This window comes from Polypterus senegalus, chromosome 5 (assembly GCF_016835505.1).
Source record: "Polypterus senegalus isolate Bchr_013 chromosome 5, ASM1683550v1, whole genome shotgun sequence".
NCBI lineage: Eukaryota > Metazoa > Chordata > Cladistia > Polypteriformes > Polypteridae > Polypterus > Polypterus senegalus.
Window position 1 is genome coordinate 76,581,951 of NC_053158.1, and position 23,576 is coordinate 76,605,526.

Genomic DNA, 23,576 nt, shown 5'->3' on the forward strand with positions numbered 1-23,576 from the left:
TCATCTGTCCATAGGACATTCTCCCAGAATCTTTGTGGCTTGTCCACATGTAGTTTGGCAAATTCCAGTCTGGCTTTTTTATGATTTGTTTTCAACAATGGTGTCCTCCTTGGTCGTCTCCCATGAAGTCCACTTTTGCTCAAACAACGATGGATGGTGCGATCTGACACTGATGTTCCTTGAGCTTGAAGTTCACCTTGGATCTCTTCAGAAGTTTTTCTGGGCTCTTTTGTTACCATTCGTATTATCCGTCTCTTTGATTTGTCATCAATTTTCCTCCTCGCCACGTCCAGGAGGTTGGCTACAGTCCCATGGATCTTAAATTTCTGAATAATATGTGCAACTGTAGTCACAGGAACATCAAGCTGCTTCGAGATGGTCTTATAGCCTTTACCTTTGACATGCTTGTCTATAATTTTCTTTCTAATATCCTGAGACAACTCTTTCCTTCGCTTCCTCTGGTCCATGTTGAGTGTGGTACACACCATGTCACCAAACAACACAGTGACTACCTGGAGCCCTATATATAGGTCCACTGACTGATTACAAGATTATAGACACCTGTGATGCTAATTAGTGGACACACCTTGGATTAACATGTCCCTTTGGTCACATTATTTTCAGTCTTTTCTAGGAGTACCATCATTTTTGTCCAGGCCTATTTCATGAGTTTTTCTTTTTTATTAATTCTGTTGAAGCATGGTTGAAAAGCAATGTCTGACTTTTATTAGTTAAATTTCATAGAATTTTTATTTATTATTACTTTTGTCAGATTAAAGTTATTTCTGTGACCATTTTGAGTTTTTCTTTCATTGACTGAAGGGTACCAACAATTTTGTCCACGTGTGTATACTAATAAAAGGCAAAGCCCTCACTGACTGACTCTAGCGCCGACATCCGAGGTTCGATTCCCGAGAAGGGATGTACTGAGTATGTACGCGTGCTTCCCGATTCATTTTAACCTTGCATCTCCTTTGTTTGGGACGTATGGAAAAATATGCGGTTAACACAGAATCATGTTACGTTATTTTTAAAATCTTTCCTTTTTTAAGCACAAGCACAGCTGAAAAGCTTCGATGCATGTAGTCCATAACAAAAAATAATGCATTTAATCACACTTTCAATTCCAAGCAAAGGGGAACTTTTGTCAATGCATGATTTCCTGGTACATCGATTACACTGATGCACACATCACAGCTACAAAAATGTTAGTCGGAATGAAGCGCGTTCCTACGACTGATCGGAGGAAAATTTCATTTCAAAAAACTACCCGAGCGAAGCTTTGATAAAAGCATGGTTTTGTGCACACTGAAAAGCAAGCAAAATTAGATGCATTACAGAAAGCGGACTTTGTGGCTCTTACTGGGGACCATTGGACTTCTGTGACCGTTAGTAATTCTAATTACATCTAATTACAAAATGTTCAATGATCACACTGTTTTAGCCTAATGTACAAAATAATTTTGGCAAAGGTTAGTCAGAGTTTAAAGATTAAGTTGGTCAAATTACCTTTTATGTTTCTGACTTATTTTTTTAAGAAGAAAAACTGCACTTTGTTGAAATTTTGGTTATTATTATTTACCATTCTGAAAATATACTTAAAGTACTTAAACTACCACTTTATTTTTAAGTCAGCCCAATTTTAACCAGGGATATTTTTGTTTCTGTTTTAAATTCAAATGCAGTTTAAAATCATTTTTTTTTTCCAGAAATTAAAAGAGCTTGAGTTTACAATATTCATGTCCATGTCTATTATTTGATTCTGTCACCCACTAAAACCCTTTTAAATTTAAAAAAAACATTTGCGATTTGGGGTAAATTTACGTGCGCGATTACATACGATTTAATCAAAATTAATTATTACACAGCCTCTAATTAATTGGATTAATTTTTTTCATCGAGTCCCACCCCTAATATATATATGTAGATTTGTATATATATATATGTGTATATACAGTATATATGTAGTATATATGTAAATATGTATATGTGTATATATATCTATACTAATAAAAGGCAAAGCCCTCACTGACTGACTCACTGACTCATCACTAATTCTCCAACTTCCCATGTAGGTAGAAAGCTGAAATTTGGCAGGCTCATTCCTTACAGCTTACTCACAAAAGTTAAGCAGGTTTCATTTTGAAATTGTACACGTAACGGTCATAACGGTCGACAACATCCGCCATGTTGAACTTTCTTATTTGTGCCCCCATCTTCACGAAATTTGGTAGGCGGCTTCCCTGCGCTAACCGAAACCAATGTACATACTTATTTTGGTGGTATGACGGCACTGTCAGCCGCCATATTGAACTTTCCAACATCACTAATTCTTCAACTTCCCGTGTAGGTAGAAGGCCGAAATTTTGCAGGCTCATTCCTTACAGCTTACTTACAATAGTTAAGCAGGTTTCATTTCAAAATTCTACGCGTAATGGTCATAACGTTCAACAACGTCCGCAATGTTGAACTTTCTTATTTATGGCCCGATCTTCTCGAAATTTGGTAGGCGGCTTCCCTGCACATAACCGAAACCAATGTACATACTTATTTCGGTGGTATGATGCCACTGTCGGCCGCCATATTGAACTTTTCAACAGTCTTTTTTACTTATGGGCCCATCTTCAAGAAATTTGTTACACAGGTTCCCAACGCTAACTGAATCCTACTTACGTACATATATACGTCCATAGCCTGCAGCTCGGTCACCGTGTGAGGTGGCGTTGGGTCCCCCATCCCAACGCCTCCCATGTTGTTGGCTGGCTGCCTGCCTATATAAGACCGTCCGTCGCTCCGGTCTCTACATTCCCTTCCTTGCTTCGCCATGGGATTCACGTCTCCCTACTGCTAACTACAGCCTTATTGTTTAATCCACGGCTTCTCCGCTGTTTTATTGTTTGTTTATTACAATTATAGTTATTGTATAGGTATTTTAGACTTACTTTACATTACTCAGGTACCCATTTCCTTTATCATTCCAACCCCCATTACCATGTCTTTCGAGGTGATCACTATCGATCAAAGAACTGTCACTTACCAAGTGGTTTCCATGCCCGGAGATGGCACCTAACTTTTCCATTCTCTTTGTTACAAATTGCACGGCCATATCAGGCTCACTCTTGATATCCGGAGGAACATTGTGTCTTATGTATTGAATGACTGGGACAGGTTCAAGGTGTGGACTGATGACGGTACAGGAGATAATTATACTACACAGGAGCACAGGAAGAGTGAAATGCTTAAGCCCTTCACCTATGGTTCTGCACGTGAATTGATGGCTGCCGCTGAATTGTTCGGTTGTCGCTTTCAAGTGTACCGAATGGCCAAATATTTTACACCTTTCGACAACCGCCAATGCCTCTTAAACATCTTAGAATCACAGGTGGCGATTTCAGTAGTGGACACTTTGATGTTTATGAATGTTTAAACTCTCAAAAGCTGGATGTGATTTTATCGATGAAACCGGTTGTGTTCTTACAACGCTTGACAGATGCCGAATGTCACTTCAACACAACAAATCCTGCAAATACTGTCATAATTGAAACAAACCATAAAACTCAAACCGATTATGACAGCAGCAATCCAAGCTGTAAGATTTGAGACAAGATTACTGTTCACATGGCCAACTGTAAGCTGCATGGTCAAGAGTAAGCACAGCGCACAGCTTGGTCATATTACAACTAGGAGGGCCGAACTGACAACGTGGTATACAAAGAGATTCTTAACAAATTATTGGCATATTTTCCCTCAGTTTTAAAATTTTAAGGCAGTACTTCGCCGCTGCAAAGCGTGGGTATTTTGCTAGTGTATATATATGTGTGTGTGTGTATTTATATATATATATATATATATATATATATATATATATGTGTGTGTATATATATATATATATATATATATATATATATATATATATATATATATATATATATATATATGCCAGCAACACTCATGACAATGACAAAACAATTACATTGTCAATCATGTTACGTTATTATTAAAATGTTTCCTTTTGTTTTACTTCTCCGCTGCCAAACTTGGGTATTTTGCTTTATATATATATATATATATATATATATATATATATATATATATATATATATATATAGATAGACAGATAGATAAATAGATAGATATGACAACAACGCTCATATCAATGACAAAACAATTACATTAACAATCATCTTACGTTATTTTTAAAATATTTCCTTTTCTTTTTCATAACTTCTTTAACACACTACTTCTCCGCTGCGAAGCGCAGGTATTCTGCTAGTGTATATATATATATATATGACAGCAACATTCAGAACACTGACAAAACAATTACATTGACAATTATGTTATGTTATTTTTAAAATTTTTCCTTTTCTTTTTTTTAATTCTTTAACACACTACTCTGCTGCGAAGTGCGGGTATTTTGCTAGTTAAAAATAAACTATCCCTTTGGCTTAAAATTAAAGGAAGAGGAAAAGAATTTAGGGGCAATTATTGACTCTAATTTGAAATCACATATTATGATGCATGAGCCTCTGTCTTGCACCAAAAAACGAGTCTAAAAGAGCTTTATTCAACATGAATATGGAACAGCAAGGTTATTTATTGTAGTAGGAGCTGCCTCCCTACTACACAAAGTCAGAGTAAACGGGCAGGGTCGGGCCAGGTCAGTGGCCATGTTATAATATTCTCTGCATCACCCATGGGGCAATAGACGCATTGTGTGTGGAGGCGGTGAGCTTGCAGTTGCTTCTGTGATGCTGTGAACCTGCAGTTGCCTCAGTGACTGACAAGCAGCCCTTGACAGACGTGTCAATTGCATTTTGCCCCGTTGGGGAGGGTCTCAAAGGAGTTAAAAAATCTCACAATATTAACCAGCATATACTATTGACTGCATTTTTCCATGTAAGAAATATAGCTAAAGTTAGCCCTCATAACTTTACATGATGCTGAAGAATTAGTTCACATTTCTGTTTTTAGTTGAATAGATTACTGTAACGCATTCCTAGCAGGACTACCTAAGAAAGACATCAATTGGTTGCAATTAGTGCGGAATACAGCAGCCAGAATCTTAACTTGGAAAAGAGAATTAGAGTACATTTCACCAGTTTTAGCATTGTTAAACACAGTTACCCATGTCATTCAGAATTGACTTTAAAACACTTCTAATGGTTTATAAAGCCTTAAATAATCTTGCTCCACTCTCTATTTTGAAATGCCTAACACCCTACACTCTAAGTTGTAACCTTAGACCTTCAAATGAAGATGTGCTTATAATTACAAGAGCCAAAGTTAAAAGAAGTGGTGAGGCGGCCTTTTGCTGTAATGCAGCTAAAATCTGGAATACATTACAGAAATGCGGCAGGCTAAAATTGTGGAACATTTTTTAAAAAAACTGCAAAAAAGATTATTTGAATTTTTTGTAACTACATTTTAGTTGTATTCCTAATAAGACTATATGGGCATAGACTTATCATATTCTTCAGGGATCTGAAATCTGTACTAATCTCTACTGTTTTTGGCCTTGGAACACCTGCAGATTTAGTTTCTTTCAACAGCCTAACTGGAGGTTTTTTTTTCCTGTTCTCCCATCCATCTGACCTTACCATTTTTTTTGGTTACTTATTCTTTAATATTATTGCTTAATTTTATTTGTTTTTCTTTTCAAGTAACTTTCTCATTGTCATCTTGTAAAGCACTGTTTAGCTACATTGTTAGTATGAAAATGTGCTATATAAATAAATGTAATCTCACCAATATGGTTTAAGTACTGTATACACTGAGCCATAGATAGTCAAAACGCTGGAATGTACTGACAGGCACAGAGTCTTATATGTAACTACTCATCCAATGCAAAATGAAATCCTGAAAGCCAATGCCAATTACTGGGTGAAAGATTAGCAATAAATAGGTATGGCTGAAAATGACACTGGTCAAAGATGGCAATGGGCCAAACAGGTGTCAGCTATTAGAATGAGTAATTAACATCAATGGGCATGACAAAAAAGTGGGTAAGACTAAAGGGTGATCGCACAAAGGTGGCAAAATACCATTAGATGTTGCCCATTTACATAGTTGGTGTGTTAAAATTTCTTATCTATGTTAAGTTATGTATAAAAATGTCTTCATGCTCAGGAACAGCAGTCAGAGCACAGCTATTTATTATCTTTAATAAAAGTCTAAACTGAAACAAGAAAGCAGGAAGCTTTTGGGCTTTGTGCGATTCCCTAGCTTTGGTTTAGGGTTTTATTCTACAGCAATACTAATTTTCAATGCATATTTAAACAATCTCGTTATCAACTCTTTACCAGTTTTACAACAATATATGGAGATTTTAATTAAAAATTACCATCATGATATAAAATGTAATCTTAGGCAAAGCATTTGTAAACTTTACATATTATACATTTGTTATCCATCATAATAGCAAAATAATACATTAGTTATTTAAACAACTCACATTGCCAGGTGGTCGGGAACCATTAGTCACACCTTTCCATAAACACATTGTCATGACAGCTGGATTTAAATTTCTCATTACTTTTTCATCTTCTGAAAGAACACTGACCTTGAACACTGTAAGGAAAAGAAACATCTTACAAATGATTAGATCCTCAAAAGATATGTTGACAACAAAGGAACAGTGCGTGCTTTACTTCTGGAATGTAACTGACATTTTAAAAAGCACGAACATCCTAACCACAGACAGATTACAGCTAGCCAGGTTTAACAGTTCAAAAATGTGTTAAACAACAACATAATTTAAAAATTAAGCATAGGAAAAACAGAAAACATGCTTTCATAATGACAAAAATATTGCCCAGCATGAAATACTCTCCAAGATAGTGAGCCATTCTTTGTCTATGAAGACGTGATTGTGTCAGGTTCAGAGTTTGGTAGCTCATATGTGCTTGGAAGGACTTTCAAATTGTTGGCTTATATATTCTACTTATTTGATCACGGTCCATTTCAGACCATGTTACAACCAATGAATGTATTGAGTAACGCCTTGATTTACCTTTCACCGTTTCCTCTGCATGTTCATATATTGTTTCATTAAATCGCAGATCTATGTGGAGATTGTGGTTTTATAACTTTGCACATCTGGATTTTCTTGAGAGAAGCAGTTGTCTCGATGGTTGTGTGTCTTTGATTTAGTTAACATAGTATAATACTGACTTTCTTGTACATAATGACTGTTACAATCTCTCTCTGCCTAAGGAAATGATTGCATAGGCAGAATAAAATACAAAGAAGCACAATTTCTAAATGGTCTCAATCTTGTTCTTCACACCAAGGATACACTTATATAAAATGACTATCTTAAATAATAAAATGACTATCTTAAATTTCTGATGGTTCAAGAATGTTGATGCCAAGGATTTAAAAGTTTTATGTACAGGTCTTAAAAGCAGCCCAGGTGAGCAGAGAGCTGAAAAGACTTTGTGCCAGCAAAGCAGCGGGTCCAGATGGTGTATCGCCACGATTGCTGAAGGCCTGTGCGTTGGAACTGGGGAGTCCTCTACAGCGCATCTTCAACCTGAGCCTGGAACAGGGGAGAGTCCCGAGGCTTTGGAAAACATCTTGTATCTTGTATCACTCCTGTCCCAAAGGTATCACGTCCTAGTGAGCTGAATGACTTCCGGCCTGTTGCTCTGACGTCACATCTGATGAAGACCATGGAGCGGCTGCTGCTTCACCACCTGAGGCCACAGGTCCGTCACGCCCTAGACCCTCTGCAGTTCGCATACCAGGAGAAGGTGGGAGCGGAGGATGCCATCATCTATATGCTTCATCGATCCCTCTCCCACCTGGACAGAGGCAGTGGTGCTGTAAGAATTATGTTTGTGGACTTCTCTAGCGCCTTCAACACCATCCAACCTCTGCTCCTTAGGGATAAGCTGACTGAGATGGGAGTAGATTCACACCTTGTGGCATGGATTGTGGACTATCTTACAGACAGACCTCAATATGTGCGTCTCGGGAACTGCAGGTCTGACATTGTGTTCAGCAATACAGGGGCACCGCAGGGGACTGTACTTTCTCCGTTCCTGTTCAGTCTATACACATCAGACTTCCAATATGACTCGGAGTCCTGCCACGTGCAAAAGTTCGCTGATGACACTGCTATTGTGGGCTGCATCAGGAGTGGGCAGGAGGAGGAGTACAGAAAGTTAATCAAAGACTTTGTTAAATGGTGCGACTCAAACCACTTACACCTTAACACCAGCAAGACCAAGGAGCTGGTGGTGGATTTTAGGAGGCCCAGGCCCCTCATGGACCCTGTGATCATCAGAGGTGACTGTGTGCAGAGGGTGCATACCTATAAATATCTGGGAGTGCAGCTGGATGACAAATTGGACTGGACTGCCAATACTGATGCTCTATGTAAGAAAGCTCAGAGCAGAATATACTTTCTGAGAAGGTTGGCATCCTTCAACATCTGCAGTAAGATGCTGCAGATGTTCTACCAGACGGTTGTGGCGAGTGCCCTCTTCTACGCGTGGTGGTGCTGGGGTGGCAGCATAAAGATGAAAGATGCCTCACGCCTGGACAAACTTGTTAAGAAGGCAGGCTCCATTGTAGGATTAAAGTTGGACAGTTTAACATCTGTGGCAGAGCGACGGGCACTAAGCAAACTCCTGTCAATCATGAAGAATCCACTGCATCCACTTAACAGTGTCATCTCCAGGCAGAGGAGTAGCTTCAGTGACAGACTTTTGTCACTGTCCTGTTCCACTGACAGACTAAAGAGATCGTTCCTCCCCCACACTATGCGACTCTTCAATTCCACCCGGGGGAGTAAATGCGAACATTAATTTTATTTTAATTCTTTTCATTTTTATTACTATTTAATTTAATATTGTTTCTTTGTATCAGTATACTGCTGCTGGATTATGTGAATTTCCCCTTGGGATTAATAAAGTATCTATCTATCTATCTATCTATCTATCTATCTAAATACAGTGATCATCAGGGCACTAAGAAAGACTGTCCTTCTTTGGCAATGTTTAGCATAGCTGTTTTGTTAGCATCTCAGAATTGGAGGTAATCTGCATGATTTGACCAGTCTATCACAATATGCATTAAAAACAATTTGTTTCTTTTATCCTTGACACTGCTGTTCCACCAAGCTGAAATTGGGTATTTTATCATCCAATTTTCTTACAAAGATGTACCTGTGGAGAACTCCACTCCTGCAATACTCCCCACACAGCATTTTACTTTCTATGGTCAGTCATGTAGCAGGATAGTCATGTCTAATACCTATTAATTTTCTCTTCTGAGAAGTTATGCACGTACCAAATCAATGTATGTAATTCAACATGGCATAAGGGCCTGGATAAGATGCTTTCTTGGATGTTATAACACTGCTGTAGTGTTATCCATTTGTACCTGGATTATTTTCCTCTCCATGATTATTCACTGTTTCAAATTTTGTTTGAGTTCATTTGAAATGGGAATTTTTTAAGTAACCTTAGAAAGTTGGTATTTTATAATACTATAAAAGTTGGAAACAGAGAAGATGTCTTCTGCACAGAGGGAGGGAGGAAACATTTAAAAGACTCCCAGGCAAAAAATGTAAAAACATGTGGTTGCTTGTAGAGAAAGCAGATTCAAAAAGGCATCCTTATTAAAAAAGGGAATGATCACAAAGTGCTTTCAAAAGGGTAGAAGATTTTTAGGCAATTAGAAAGTAACAATACATAGTCTGAGTGAACAGAATGGTTAGTGTTGTTTTTTTTTAATTGTACAGGCAAAATTAGTACCTCTCTGTAATTATAAGCTCACAGTTGCCTTAAGACTTTTCCTTGTGATTACCTCTCTCTTGTTTGAATTTTCCCTGTAGAAGTGTGCAATAATTTTAGCGAACCTGCCGGTGCCCTCGCCATGCCAGTTGGACATCTAATTTCAGCATTACATAAACTATGTGCGGTTACGTGTTTAAGTAGAGACATTTTTTCCAAGCATTTTTTTTTATTTAGAAAGAAAGATAAAACTCATACCTGTCAAAAATCCTCCAGCAGGAAAAGATGCATTTCTGTCATAATCCACAGAAACTTTTACAGGTTTATTGGAATCAGGAATGACATTCATTTTTACAAATGGCCCAACAAAATTAATTTTGTTATGGCTAACTTTGAAATGTATACTATATTCACCCCTAAAAAAAAGAAAAATTACATTAATAATATATAAAACTTTTCACGGAAGTATAAAGGCAATATTCATACAAAATGAGGCTAAGGTCTTCAAATTAAAACTACACAGAAATTTTTAAATTGTCTTTTAGGTTTGCAAAACTAATTCTGTAAAATTAAAATTAGAAATTTCACAACTACATACCGAGCAGCAAACACCTGAAATACTTCAAAAGTAGCCATTCCATCATTGTCAGTTTTCTGAAAATTAACAGCCGGTACTGTCTGCAAATAAAACAATCAGAAAAAAACAATACTAGTACCAGTTCAACAGTTTGTAAATTACATCTGTAAAATGCATTTTAGCAATACTTGGCAGACAGCATTAATTAAAGATAAGGGCAAATTATAACTGTATACATAAAGTACATGTTTTACACTCTGAGAAATGAAGAGTAATTCAATCCGTTAGCGAACTGACAAAGTGGTTTTCTCTGAAGTTTTGCTTGTGCTACAGCCCAGTCCATATAAGACTAAGGCGATTACAAGATTTAATGCTTGGCTCAGATCTTAGTGTACTGGTTTGAGACACTGGGAAAATTGTTAAATACTCAATTGTTAAATACACAAAGTAAGCAAAAAGAGATGGTACAATTCCACTTTTTCTCGTCCAGCACCAATATCAATATTGAAATGTTAACTGTCAGCTGATATAAATGCTAATGCAATATTTCCATCTTTAACAATTAAGCTTTAAATGAGTTATTTGTAAAAGATATTTAATTAAAAATGGCAGTCTGGAAGTACAGTGCTCAAACTGAAGAAACAAAACAACATGACTTTGTTTTAGCGAACTAATCTCCCAAACATAAAAAAATAAGACCAGTTTAAATAAAGAAATTGCAATTGTAGTACAGGGTGAGCCAAAATGAAATACTACATTTTTCAAGAAAATTGCAAGAGGTAGAGGCAGCCAGGTGGGATAGGGGTCTATTGATAGGGATCCCTGGTAGTTTTCAGTTGGCAACATGTTGGTCCGGTGTGCACCATGCGTTCGCTATCGAAGCGTTCTTCAAAAAAAAAAGAAAAAAGGAATTCATCATCACTACGCAATGCGCCTTTCTGAATGCACTTGAGAATTCCTCCTAACGGGAGGCTAAATTTAGACAGACGGGTACAACACTGAACAGAGAATCTGTAGGCTATCCTCAGACTGTACAAACACCTGAAAACATTCTAGCTGTAAGGGCATCAATTTTGCAGTCTCCTAGACATTCAGCGCGCAAACATGCTTCTGTCTTAGGCATTTCTAACGTGTCTTTGAGGAGGATTATACATGAGGACCTTAATTTCCATCCATAAAAAATTATGGTAGTGCAGGAACTCACTGAGAGAGACTTGGAGAGCCGTAGGGAGTTGTGTGCGACCATCCTAAGAAACTGTTCTTTGAGATTCCATCATCATGTGCAGCAACGAGGCTCACTTCTATTTGAATGGTTGTGCAAATAATCCAAACGTTCGCTACTGGGCTGAAACCAACCCTTCTGAGCTTCATCAGAGACCCCTGCACAGTGAGCATGTTAGAGTTTGTTGCACTATTTTAGAATTTGGCATTATAGGCCTTTACTTTGTTGAGGAGGTTGTAGCAACAGTCACCGGTCACTTCAGAATGTTACATTGAAATACTTTTTGTGGCCCCAACTGGAAGAAAAAGATGTGGTAGATGCCAGTTTTCAACAGCATGGAGCAACAGCTCATATGGCGCGGAGATCCATGCAAGTTTTGAGGGAGATGTTCTTGGTGATGCTGATCTCCATGCGTGGTGATGTCAGCCACGCCTGATCTCGCTTCGTGCAATTTCTTCTTGTGGGGGTATCTCAAGTTGAAGGTATACACACGCCGACCTCAAAACCTTGAAGCCCTCAAGGACGCTATCCCCTTGAAATGGCCAAATGAGTCATGCAAGCATTCAGAAATCATCTTCAAACGTGTATTGCTAATGTTGGCCACCACCTTGAAGACATCATTTTTAAAACAGTAAAAAAAAATCTATTTTGTACATCTTGTGTCAAAATGGAATTTATTTTGTAGCATTTTTGTACTGTAGAATAAACGTGGTACTTCTTTCTGGCTCACCATGTGTAATTTTTGCAAATCCACAAATTCAACGTAACAAAAAATAAAAACATTTTATAAAAAAAAAAAAAAAACAAGCACATAAAACTGACACTGTGAACTTTGACATACAATAAAAAAAAACTTTAAAGACAAAAATAACTAGTTGTTGGCTCATATTTTACAGATCCTTTACCGTCTCACTATTTCAGGAGGAGCAAAAAGTTCTTAACAAAAACAGCATTTCAGCTATTGAGACACTGGGAAAACTTGAACCAGAGGTGCACCAATATATTGGGGAGGTATATGAGTAAGTCAGTTAAGCATTGTTTAAAATATGAATGAAGGTGGTAGCCTAGTTCTTCTTTCATCAATTATGTTAGAGGTAGTTCTGAAGAGCCTGTTATTCTCCACACTAGGGCTCTCAAATTAGCCAAATATTATGGTTAAACTATGCATATTTCTCTATTATAATAAAAAAAAACCTTGGGAAATGACTTTTTTCCTGCAACAAGCTGTGATCTTTTGAAGAGAGACACTTTCACGACCCACGAGATGAGACTTTGTGCCAAGAGATTTAACCATGCCTGGGGCCGTAAATAAAAGACAAAGAGTAGATGACAAAGTAGAACATCGTAAAGAATTCAAAAATGTTGGCGCTATACACATGCAGAGCAGGTTAGAGATAATGGAAGTACGAAAATTTGAAAGTCTCAAAACAATTATAGTAAATATAGCACTAGCGCAAACAAACGTAATATATTACTCGGTGAAATAACGGAAAAGCGAAAAGAAATTGAATATATTGTTCGGATTTAAAGTTTAAGTCAGAGACTTATACATCGCCTAATTCGTGTTGCCATTAGGGAAAGGTAGTGTTTCTTCCCAATGAAGAGTCATATCCACGAGAATTAAAAGATTTGTTGTTTGCTGAAAGTGAAATCCACATACGTTGTCACGCTTGAGTCACACAGTTACACAGATAAACAAGAGATTTTAGAGACAGAAATGTTATTCAAACACTTCAAACAAACATAAGTCTCTTTCAGGAGTGAATTGAGCGCCGTGTGTGGCCAGAGGGGACTGTTCCGTCTTTCAACTAAAAGAATAGAAAGTTGTCCTCTTCAAAGGGGCGCACCTTGGGAGCGGGACCCCCCAAACGGGAGCAGAGGATGTCTGGGGGAGAAGACAGACAAGGATACCTGCTGTACAGGCTTTTGAATTTTTGAAGCGCTGCACAAGATGCAGATCATGCGGCATGGCAGCAGCAGCAAGCCAGCAGCTGATCAAGGAAAGAGGAGGTTGTTTTTTAAAAAAAAAACACCTGTATTTGTTTCCCACTATATCACCATTTAAGAGGGGGTTTCAACAACAACAACATTTATTTATATGGCACATTTTCATACAAAAAGTAGCTCAAAGTGCTTTACACAATGAAGAATAGAAAAAAATAAAAGACACAGTAAGAAAATAAAATAAGTCAACATTAATTAACATAGAATAAGAGTAAGGTCCAATGGCCAGGGTGGACTGGAAAAAAACAAAAAAAAAAACTCCAGATGGCTGGAGAAAAAAATAAAATCTGTAGGGATTCCAGACCATTAGACTGCCCAGTCCCCTCTGAGGAAAAATGGTTTTATTTAACAAAACAAAATGTGATCTCTTTGTAATTTTAGCATAAGATGACCTCCATGAACTATTCCAAAACCATCTCCTTCTTGCTCAGATTTGTGCATTAGCCTTACCAAGGCAAAAAAAAAAACTGGATGCTCTGTCAACAAATGAAACAAGGAAATCCCACAAAAGGATTTATCAAATAATCAGTTGTTCCTTAACCATGATGTGCCTATGCTTGGATAGTACTTTTTGCAGTAAATGCCAGATAATAAACAGTAATTTCAATTGCTGCTGCAATGACTTCAGCAGAGATCCAGGGTCCACTCCACGTACCTCGATGATCAACGTTAACAGTGAAGAGAGGTTTGATAGTAGAAAGACCCTCATTATTTCTCTGTGTCTTGCGTAAGACACTGTATGACTCTTCATCAAAGAACTTTACTTCATATGACCCTGAAAGAGCATTTTTGTGTTCCACACTCCAGGAAACCTGATAGCGACCAACATCTTGGCCACGAGTGAAAGGAAACTGTTTTCCATTAACATCTGCATACAATGCCACATTCTGGGCACCATTCTTACATGTGAGAGAGATCTCCACAATGAAAGCTGTGTCTGAGGCTATCACCGCATCGGAGGTTGTGTAATAAGAAGATGTGAAGTTGGGGCCTGTGCAGTTCTCAGCATTGCAAATACTCAGAAGGATAAAGACAACAGCACCCAATACGATTAATTTTGCCATTGTAAACCTACTCTAAGATCAATGATTCAGAGGAGCGACCGTGTCTACTTGGGGTGCGTTCAGCCACCCTCTTCACAATGGCGAAGCCCCCTAGTTAAAAGTATATTTTTAAACATATTAAATCATAGGTTAAAACATCAATATGCTACATGTACTGTACATTTGTAATTTAAGAGCTTTTTTGTATTTATGTTCTTAACATCTTTATTTTGCATTGTACTTATAAAGCATGCAGTGCACAGGACGTATGCACTGTTGCTTAAAAGAATCATATGAAGACTCAGAAGAATTTATCACTTGAAAATACAATGCAAAGAAGCATTATCAAAGAGAAAGAGGAGCCAGTGATAATATGCACTGTATGTAAGTCACATAATAAACTAGTGATTGGTCAAACACAAACAATTAAAACCCCCTCTCCCCAATATTTAATTTCACTTCCAGATGTCAAAAGATGTAGTGCGACTACCCAGCATTTGATACATAATTATACTTAGGAAATACAGTCGTTTCATTTGTTAAGCACATACAGAGTGAAAGTATATGACTTTAATTAAAGAAGGTGAAAACTGTGTGTTATGACTTCTAGGAAAAAAAGTAGCAAAGCTGAGGGAAAAACATTTGTCTGATGTATAGGCAGTTCAAAGTGTTCTTGGCTTAGCTTTCTTATTTGATGTCATTACAGTGTTCTCCTCAGAAATTTTTTACAGCCAGGTGGCATAAAAAAGTAGCCCGGGTGGGGTGGGGCATGACGGGGAAATCTGGTGGTGGGGAAAATTAAATGTACACTATTTTTATTAGTTAACTATTATGAATTATTTTCCAATGCTCAATACAACTCCCTTTTTTTCAGGTGTGACACTTGTGCCAGAATATTTTTATTAAATTTAATAAGTATCCAATTCAGGATCCTGCAACCCTAACAGATTTTAAATAACAATTGTTATGACATAAACCAAGTTGGACAAATATTGTCACTGTCGGGAAGAAAAGTGGAAACAAAAGTATGGGAAACCTAATGATGAAAAATTTAAAAATATTCTTCAAAGCCAACTTGCATATGCAGAATGTGTCTTCAGTTAAATATTTATTCTACTTTTTTTCCTAGAGGCCTAGCTGTTTGCAACTCTTCCATAGTCGAAGTCCTCAGGATCTGGGCCCTCCAAGGAGATCGGCATGAGATTACTTAGTGTGCTTTGATTCATGCGATTTCTCAAACATTTCTTGATCCTTTTTAAGGGCAGAAAACCCCCCTTAACATTTAGCTGTGCTCACTGGGATCACTAGCCCAATATGAGCTAGTCTGGCTAAATTTGGAAACAACTCTTTAAGCTCTGGTGTTGTTGCCATTTTAAGTAAAATCTTTGTATGATAGACTATTGATCATTTTTGACACAACTGTCCATTCTTGCCTGCTACTTTCATATTTTAAAATTGGAGGGCTACTATTTATGGAGCAATGATCGAAAAGAATTTCAGCAGACTCACTAGAATCATGAGTTTCTGCACTGAAAACCTTTGAAAAGCTGGAAATAATTGGCATAACTGGGTATTCCCAATCTTGAGTTTGCATGTTTTTCTGGTGGGTTTACTTGGTGTGCTTCAGATTCCTTTCAAAGTCATGTAGGATGTGGGGTTTTGTGATCTAAATTGACCCTGCTAGTGTGTATTTGTGTGCTCGTATTCAACCTGCGATGAGCTGGCACCCCGTTGGGGATTTGTTCCTACCTCGCATATGATGCTTGCTGGGATGGACACAACTCTGAATGGATGGCATAATAAATTTCTGAACACTCCATGGTCTAAGTTTATAACTAGTTTTAATTTCACAAAGAATTTTATCGTGTGGTGATTGGTTATGTGAAGAAAGAAAAAGAAAGGATAGTTTGCATCAACAACATTTGCTCAGACTACTTTAAACTAGTGTAGAACGTGGCACTAGACAAGGATGCTCCTTGTCACCGCTGCTGTTTGCGATTGCCATTGAACCACTGGCAATAAAATACTGATCAGATAATTGGGATTAGCAGAGAAGGACTGGAACAGAAAATCTCATTATATTGCAGATGATATGGTACTGTATATTTCAGACCCAGAAAATTCTGTGCCTGCAGTCTTAGCAGCACTCACAGAATTTCAAAAGATCTCTGGTCTCAGAATTAATCTGAATAAAAGTGTACTCTTTCCAGTGAATTCTCATGCATATTATATTAGATTAGATACCCTACCTTTTATCATTGCAGAACAGTTTAAATACCTAGGGGTAAACATCACAAGTAAACATAATGCTCTATATCAGCAAAATTTCTCCGTCTGCATGGAAAAAATTAAACAAGACTTACATATATGGTCAACCCTTCATCTCACACTAGCTGGAAGAATTAACACTGTTAAGATGAATATTCCTCCTAAGCTCCTTTTTTATTTCAAAACATCCCAATATACATTAATAAATCATTCTTTAGGCAATTAGATTCAACAATAACCTCATTTATTTGGAATTCAAAACATCCACGCATCAAAAGAGCGACCCTACAAAGGTGGCATGGCTCTACCTAACTTCCAGTTTTATTACTGGGCAGCAAATATACAGGCGATAAGAACCTGGACACAAATAGAAGAACATACACAGGCATGGACCGCAACAGAAGTAAAATCCTGCAGTACTTCTTTGTATTCCTTGCTCTGTGCTCCAATAAACACACGCTATTGGCAATATACAAATAACCCAATTGCATGAAATAAAGAAAGCCCACTCAGAAGAACATCCATCCAATTCTGTGTTCATGTCTCTGACCACCAGATCACGAATCCAACATTTGCACAATATTTAAGTTAAACCTGTGCGATACCCATTCATACATCCAGTTTTTTGCCTGCGCCTCCTCAGTGCAAGAGGAAGTCAGTTTAAAAAGCGAGCAGTGATTAACAACTCGGTCAGGGAACACTTAACACAAAGCATTTAATGTACTACACCTTGGGGTTTGAGAAAATCTAGTAAATTAAACACTGATTTTAAGAAGAAGTTTAGTTTATGACATTCTACTTTAATGACAAAACAAACTATGAGAATAAAGTGGAAATGTCGACTTTAATATCGACATAAGCGTCAAGATTAAAGTGGAAATGTCGAGTATAAAGTCAACATGTCGACTTTAATCTCGACATAAACAGCGAGAATAAAGTGGAAATGTCGACAATAAAGTCAACATAGAATGTTGTTGTCTTTACCTTCTATAAACATTACTAATAGTGGAGCTAACTTCTCTAATATTTTTTAATAAAATTCCAGTTGGTAGCCATCAGGTCTTGTTGCTTTCCCACTTTGAAGTGAGTTTATAGCATCTATTAATTCAGAGAGTGTCAATGGTTTATCCAGTTCCAAAGCACTAAGAGTATCTCGCTGTGGTCTTTTTATTGATTCAAAGAACTTGTTAGATATTGTTGTCTTACCTTCTTTAGACCAAATAGAATATAAGGACTTATAGCACTAAATGTGTGGGTTATATTTTTATGATCTATGATATTATCTCTATCTACATTGGTAATTACGGTTATTGCATTGTGGACTTCCTTCTTGTGGATTATTTGAGCTAAAATCTTATTGGTCTTCTCTCCGTGTTCATAATAATGATCTCGCAATTTAAAGATGAGCTGCTCCATTTCTCTAGTAAAGAGGTTAAATTCTGATTGTCTTTTCCTATTGTGACAGATTAGGGTTTTCTCGCTCCCTTGTACCCTCAGACAACACGTCAGACACCAGGTAAAAGTCCAAATAATTATCTATACTAATAAAAGGCAAAGCCCTCACTCACTCACTCACTCATCACTAATTCTCCAACTTCCCGTGTAGGTAGAAGGCTGAAATTTGGCAGGCTCATTCCTTACAGCTTACTTACAAAAGTTGGGCAGGTTTCATTTCGAAATTCTACGCCTAATGGTCATAACTGGAAGGTATTTTTCTCCATTAACTGTAATGGAGTTGAGCTGGAATGACGGGGGGGAGTTTCGTGTGACATCATCACGCCTCCCACGTAATCACGTGAACTGATTGTCAACGCAGTGCGTAGAAAACCAGGAAGACCTCCAAAAAGCGCTTAAGAAAACATGCATTATATAATTGAGAAGGCAGCGAAAAACAATAAGAAGCGAGCGAGTGACATATACTACCATATTCATGAGTGTTGCTGCCTCGGAAAGAAAGCAAGGTGTAAACCTAAACTTTAAATTAAGATCATAGACAGGCTACCGCTGGCGTTTCACATGCCCACAGGTAATGCGGGATACAAGTTTAATGAGAGGACGCAGGATATAAACGAGAGTTTTGATCACTTTGTAACTAAGTTAAAATTGTAGGTGAAGGGGTGTGCTTATGCAAATTCCGAGAGACTGTGTTTGTGGGGATTGACAGTTAAAGGCGGGTGGGAGTCACGTCATCATCTCCCTCCCATTCATCTAATTTCGGTCTGAGCTGAGCTCCGCGGCTAATGCCGTCTTTCGAAGCAACTTCGTCAGACTGCCACCAAATACTCACAGAAAAATCCACAAGTTAATACACACGCTATCTCTAGAGTTTCTCCACACTGAATCCTCCAGGCACTACTTACAAAAGGTCACATTGACAATCGTGTTACGTTATTTTTAAAATCTTTCCTTTTCTTAGCACAAGCACAGCTGAGAAGCTTCGATGCATGTGCTCCATAACGCGTTAAAAATAATGCATTTAATCACACTTTGCATTACAAGCAAAGGGAGCTTTTGTCAATGCATGATTTCCTGGTACTGTACACGATTACATTGATCAGCGATCCCGATTCATTTTACCCTCGCACCACCTTAGTTTGAGAAGTCTGAAAAATATGAGGTTAACACAGAAAAACATCACCAATTCAAGCTTTATGAATAATCGATTCGCCATCAATAATTGTTTTGGTAAAGCCATCCTCCTTCCATTTTATAATTTTTCCGCCAATAGCCATGATTAAATGAACGGTAAATAAAGTAAGAGCAAAGCGAGGGTGACTTATTTAGGCAGGCATATATATGACAGCAACACTCATGACAATGTCAATCATGTTACGTTATTATTAAAATGTTTCCTTTTCTTTTTCATTACTTCTTTAACACACTACTTCTCCGCTGCGAGGGGCGGGGATTTTGCTATATATATATATATATGAATGACCTCCAAAGAGCGCTGAGACTTTTGATATCATGAACGTGTCTGCAAAACTGTGGTCTCCTGCCGAGCAAAAGTCGAGCAGCCAGCGCGCATAGCTGTGCCGGCCTTTGAGACGCTGACTGCGCTTCTGCCTTAAGTCAAAGTGAGCACTTTTAATTTTTTTCATCCTCCCCCTGCGCTATAGCCCAGACAAGTGCAAACACGGGACCCCTTTTCTACACCACGGAAAAATAATATTAAGGCGATTCACACTTTCTTTTGCACGATACGATTATGAGGTCCTCACCTCGGATTATGAAGACACGCACAGTGGAGGACTGACAGTGCCATCACAGCTGATTAATGGCAGGGACGTCTCACCAGTCTACACAAGACCCACGCGACTGTCCCCAAAAGGCGATCATAACGTCAGCGAACACATCTCTCTATACTATATAAAAGAAAAAGGCAACTTTCCTTTCTTTACACCTTTTTCCTTTTATCCCAAACCAAAGCCTTTCTCTCTTAACACTGCAGAGGACACAAAACTAATTTTCTTTAAATGCCGGTAAGGCACATTACCAGAGGCACAAATTTGAACGTTCACATAGAAAATGTAATTTCTATACCACAGCCGTCGTGTAGCGCCTTTCAAAAGGGATCTACTACCGAGAGATGATCCATATACATTTTAGCTGCTGTTAGTTACTTACCTGTTGTGTTACACAGTCTTTAAAATGTAGTTTACCTGAAACCACTCCAGTAGTGCTCAATGTACCTGTACTTCTTAAAACGTTAATGTTTTACTGTTTAATAACTTATAGACTATATTTTATTATTTTTCCCTTGCACTCAGTGACCAAAGCTATACACACACATATAGACACATACAAACATACACACAAGTATATGTATGTGTATATATATGCATGTATGTGTATGTATGTATGTATATATATATATATATATATATATAAACACACACACCCCATCTACATTATATATATATATATATATATATATATATATATATATATATATATATATACACACACACATACACACACACATATATAATTTGTGTGTGTGTATGTATGTGGGTGTATATATATGATGTAGATAGGTATGTATATATATATATATATATATATATATGTGTATATGTAGATATGTAGATATGTATGTGTATATATATGTGTGTGTGTGTGTGTGTGTGTGTGTATATATATGACAGCAGCAATCCAAGCTGTGAGAAAACACTAAAAAGGAGGCGTGTCAGACATTGTGGTACATTTTCTGATGCAGCTAGATGAAAAAACTTTGTGACGCTGCCAAAATACACAAAACAATTACTTTGACAATCATGTTACATTATTTTTAAAATGTTTCCTTTTCTTTTCATAACTTCTTTAACACATGACATCGCTAAGCTGGTATTTTTATATATATATATATATATATATATATATATATCACAGCGACACTCATAACAGTGACAAAACAATTACATTGACAATCATGTTACGTTATTTTCAAAATGTTTCCTTTTCTTTCTCTTTCCTTCTTTAACACACTACTTCTCCGCTGCCAAGCGGGTATATATATATAGAGAGAGAGAGATAGATAGATATATATATATATATATATATATATATATATATATATATATATATATATATATATATATAGATAGATATGAGAACAACATATATATATAGATAGATAGATAGATAGAGATAGATATAGATATATATATATAGATAGATAGATAGATATGAGAACAACACTCATATCAATGACAAAACAATTACATTAACAATCAAGTTACATTGTTTTTCAAATTTTCCTTTTCTTTTTCGTACCTTCTTTAACACACTACTTCTCCGCTGCGAAGCGCGGGTATTCTGCTAGTTTATTATAATAATGTGCACAAAGCACGCTCCTCTCCACAATTCTCTGATAAACCAATCACAACAACAATCCTCCACTCCCAGACGCTTAGCCACCCTGCCTCCCAACTCAGCTCGTTGTCTGGGATTTCCCACAGCCCTTTATACTCCTTGACCCGGAAGCGTTTCACCCTCTCTGTCCATGTGACGTGGAACACTTCCGGGTTAGATAAAAATCCTTTTCTTCACCCAGGAAGCACATCGTTCCCTTTGTCCACATGACTATGACGTACTTCCTGGGCGTAAGGCAAATAGTCTCTGGGCCTCCCTGCAGCGACTCCTGGCGGCCCCCATGGTATCCAGCAGGGCTGTGCATTAGAAGTCCATTGTCCATAATTCCCTGCTGGCATTCGGGGCACCTCTATGCTGCAAGGAGGGCTCCATCTGGCGGCCTGGGGGTATTGGCCGGGATAAACGGCCGGCCATGTACCACTCTATATAGTGCCTCATTTGGAACCATGGCATATTCTAGATCTGTTTTGTTAATTTTGCTGATTAACTTGGACATCTTGGCTTTCAAATTATTTTTTGGGAAAAAGATATGGAATAATCTGTCCTATTAAAAAATGCCTTCAGAGTATCCCAGAATATTTCTGCAGAGACCTCTGTGGTGCATTTGTCTCCAGAAAACAATCAATTTGCTTGGATATGAATTCTGTGCAGTGCTCATCAGCTAACCACAAGGGGTTAAGACGCCAGCTACGAGATGAATGTGTAGGACATAAGTTAAGTTCTATGATCACAGGAGCTTGGTTGCAGAAAACAAGTGTTGTACTTACACGATTTTATAATGGGCAAAAAAATTACTGTGTATGAATAAAATATCTGAATAACAATAATGAACTTGTGAGAAGAAGGAATATGCGTGTCCTTTGCATGAGATGGACAGCTAGAGCTGATCGCCGTTAGCACCCTTGTTGTTTTATTTTATTTTTAATTTTTTTTAAACTATCATCCTAGGTTACCCTGTATTTATATTATATGCAAGTACAAATAACAATGAGCAGAAAATACTGGGTTCGGAAAGAAAAGGATAAGGGCAGCTACAGTCAACACCAGCATTTTCATCCCCACTGTCAATCACAGTTAACACCACTCTGTCTGTCGCATCAACCCCAACCGGACTCACAACTCTGCCTACGAGTTGCGGAGAAGACCAAAAGCACTTTTTGAGTTGAAAGAAATTACTGCCACACTAAACAGCAATATAAAGAAGGATTGTGACAATGCAGGTTCTGCTCCATGCTTCCATCTGGCTTCTGGGAGCTCTTGAACACAACACCATCGGTAATGTAACCGTATGAGCTGGACAGTGAAGACATCAATGACGAAGCAAAGGGATGGTGCAAAAAAGTGCAAGAGTGCTTTTATTTAAAACCAGACCAGAAACAGTGTCCAAATAAATAGTGCAGTGTCATAAACAGTCATTAAATAAATGATCCATTAAAAGCAAGTGAAAAAACGTGGAGGTTAAAATCCAATAAATAAATCCAGTTAAAAATGGGGTTAAAATCATGGCTGAAAGCAGTCCTTTTAAAAACAAAGCCTGGTGCCTTCTTTCTACTGACGACTCCTCTGCTTCTCCCATCCAGGCTATGCACCCTACCAGCAGTTGACTTTCTCCACTTGGCTGATCTGGTGGCCTCCTGATCTCTGGCTTCATTCAGCCATCCACCAGACCGAGACTTGGCTTCCTCCAACGGTTAGGATACTCACTCCAAATCTCAGTCTTTGCTGTGGCACGCCAACCTTCTCCTGGTTACTCCTGCTCCCCACCAGCGCTCAGCAGGAGTGACCGTAACTGTCAGCCAAACACGCTGCTAGGGCTCGCCTCTTTCCCACATGCCTGCAAACAT

The 23,576-nt window shown here is 37.8% G+C and overlaps 2 protein-coding genes across 2 annotated transcripts in view; both read right to left on the reverse strand.

The window, feature by feature from the left end:
* Positions 1–23,576, reverse strand: part of smchd1 (structural maintenance of chromosomes flexible hinge domain containing 1) — a 459,542-nt gene that overhangs the window by 100,343 nt on the left and 335,623 nt on the right. Inside the window, exons 31-33 of the mRNA XM_039754843.1 lie at positions 10,342–10,421; positions 10,002–10,159; positions 6,455–6,570 (exon numbers count right to left, since the gene is read on the reverse strand). Of these exons, the coding sequence (XP_039610777.1) occupies positions 6,455–6,570; positions 10,002–10,159; positions 10,342–10,421 (354 nt within the window). The remainder of the gene's footprint in view (positions 1–6,454; positions 6,571–10,001; positions 10,160–10,341; positions 10,422–23,576) is intronic.
* LOC120530377 (translocon-associated protein subunit delta-like) lies at positions 13,900–14,610 on the reverse strand. The gene has a single exon (XM_039754842.1). The coding sequence runs from the start codon at positions 14,608–14,610 to the stop codon at positions 14,098–14,100; it is 513 nt and encodes a 170-aa protein (XP_039610776.1). The 3' UTR covers positions 13,900–14,097.

Excerpts from the sequence above, each read along its gene's own strand:
- LOC120530377 (XM_039754842.1), bottom strand. The coding sequence starts at position 14,610 with ATGGCAAAATTAATCGTATTGGGTGCTGTTGTCTTTATCCTTCTGAGT.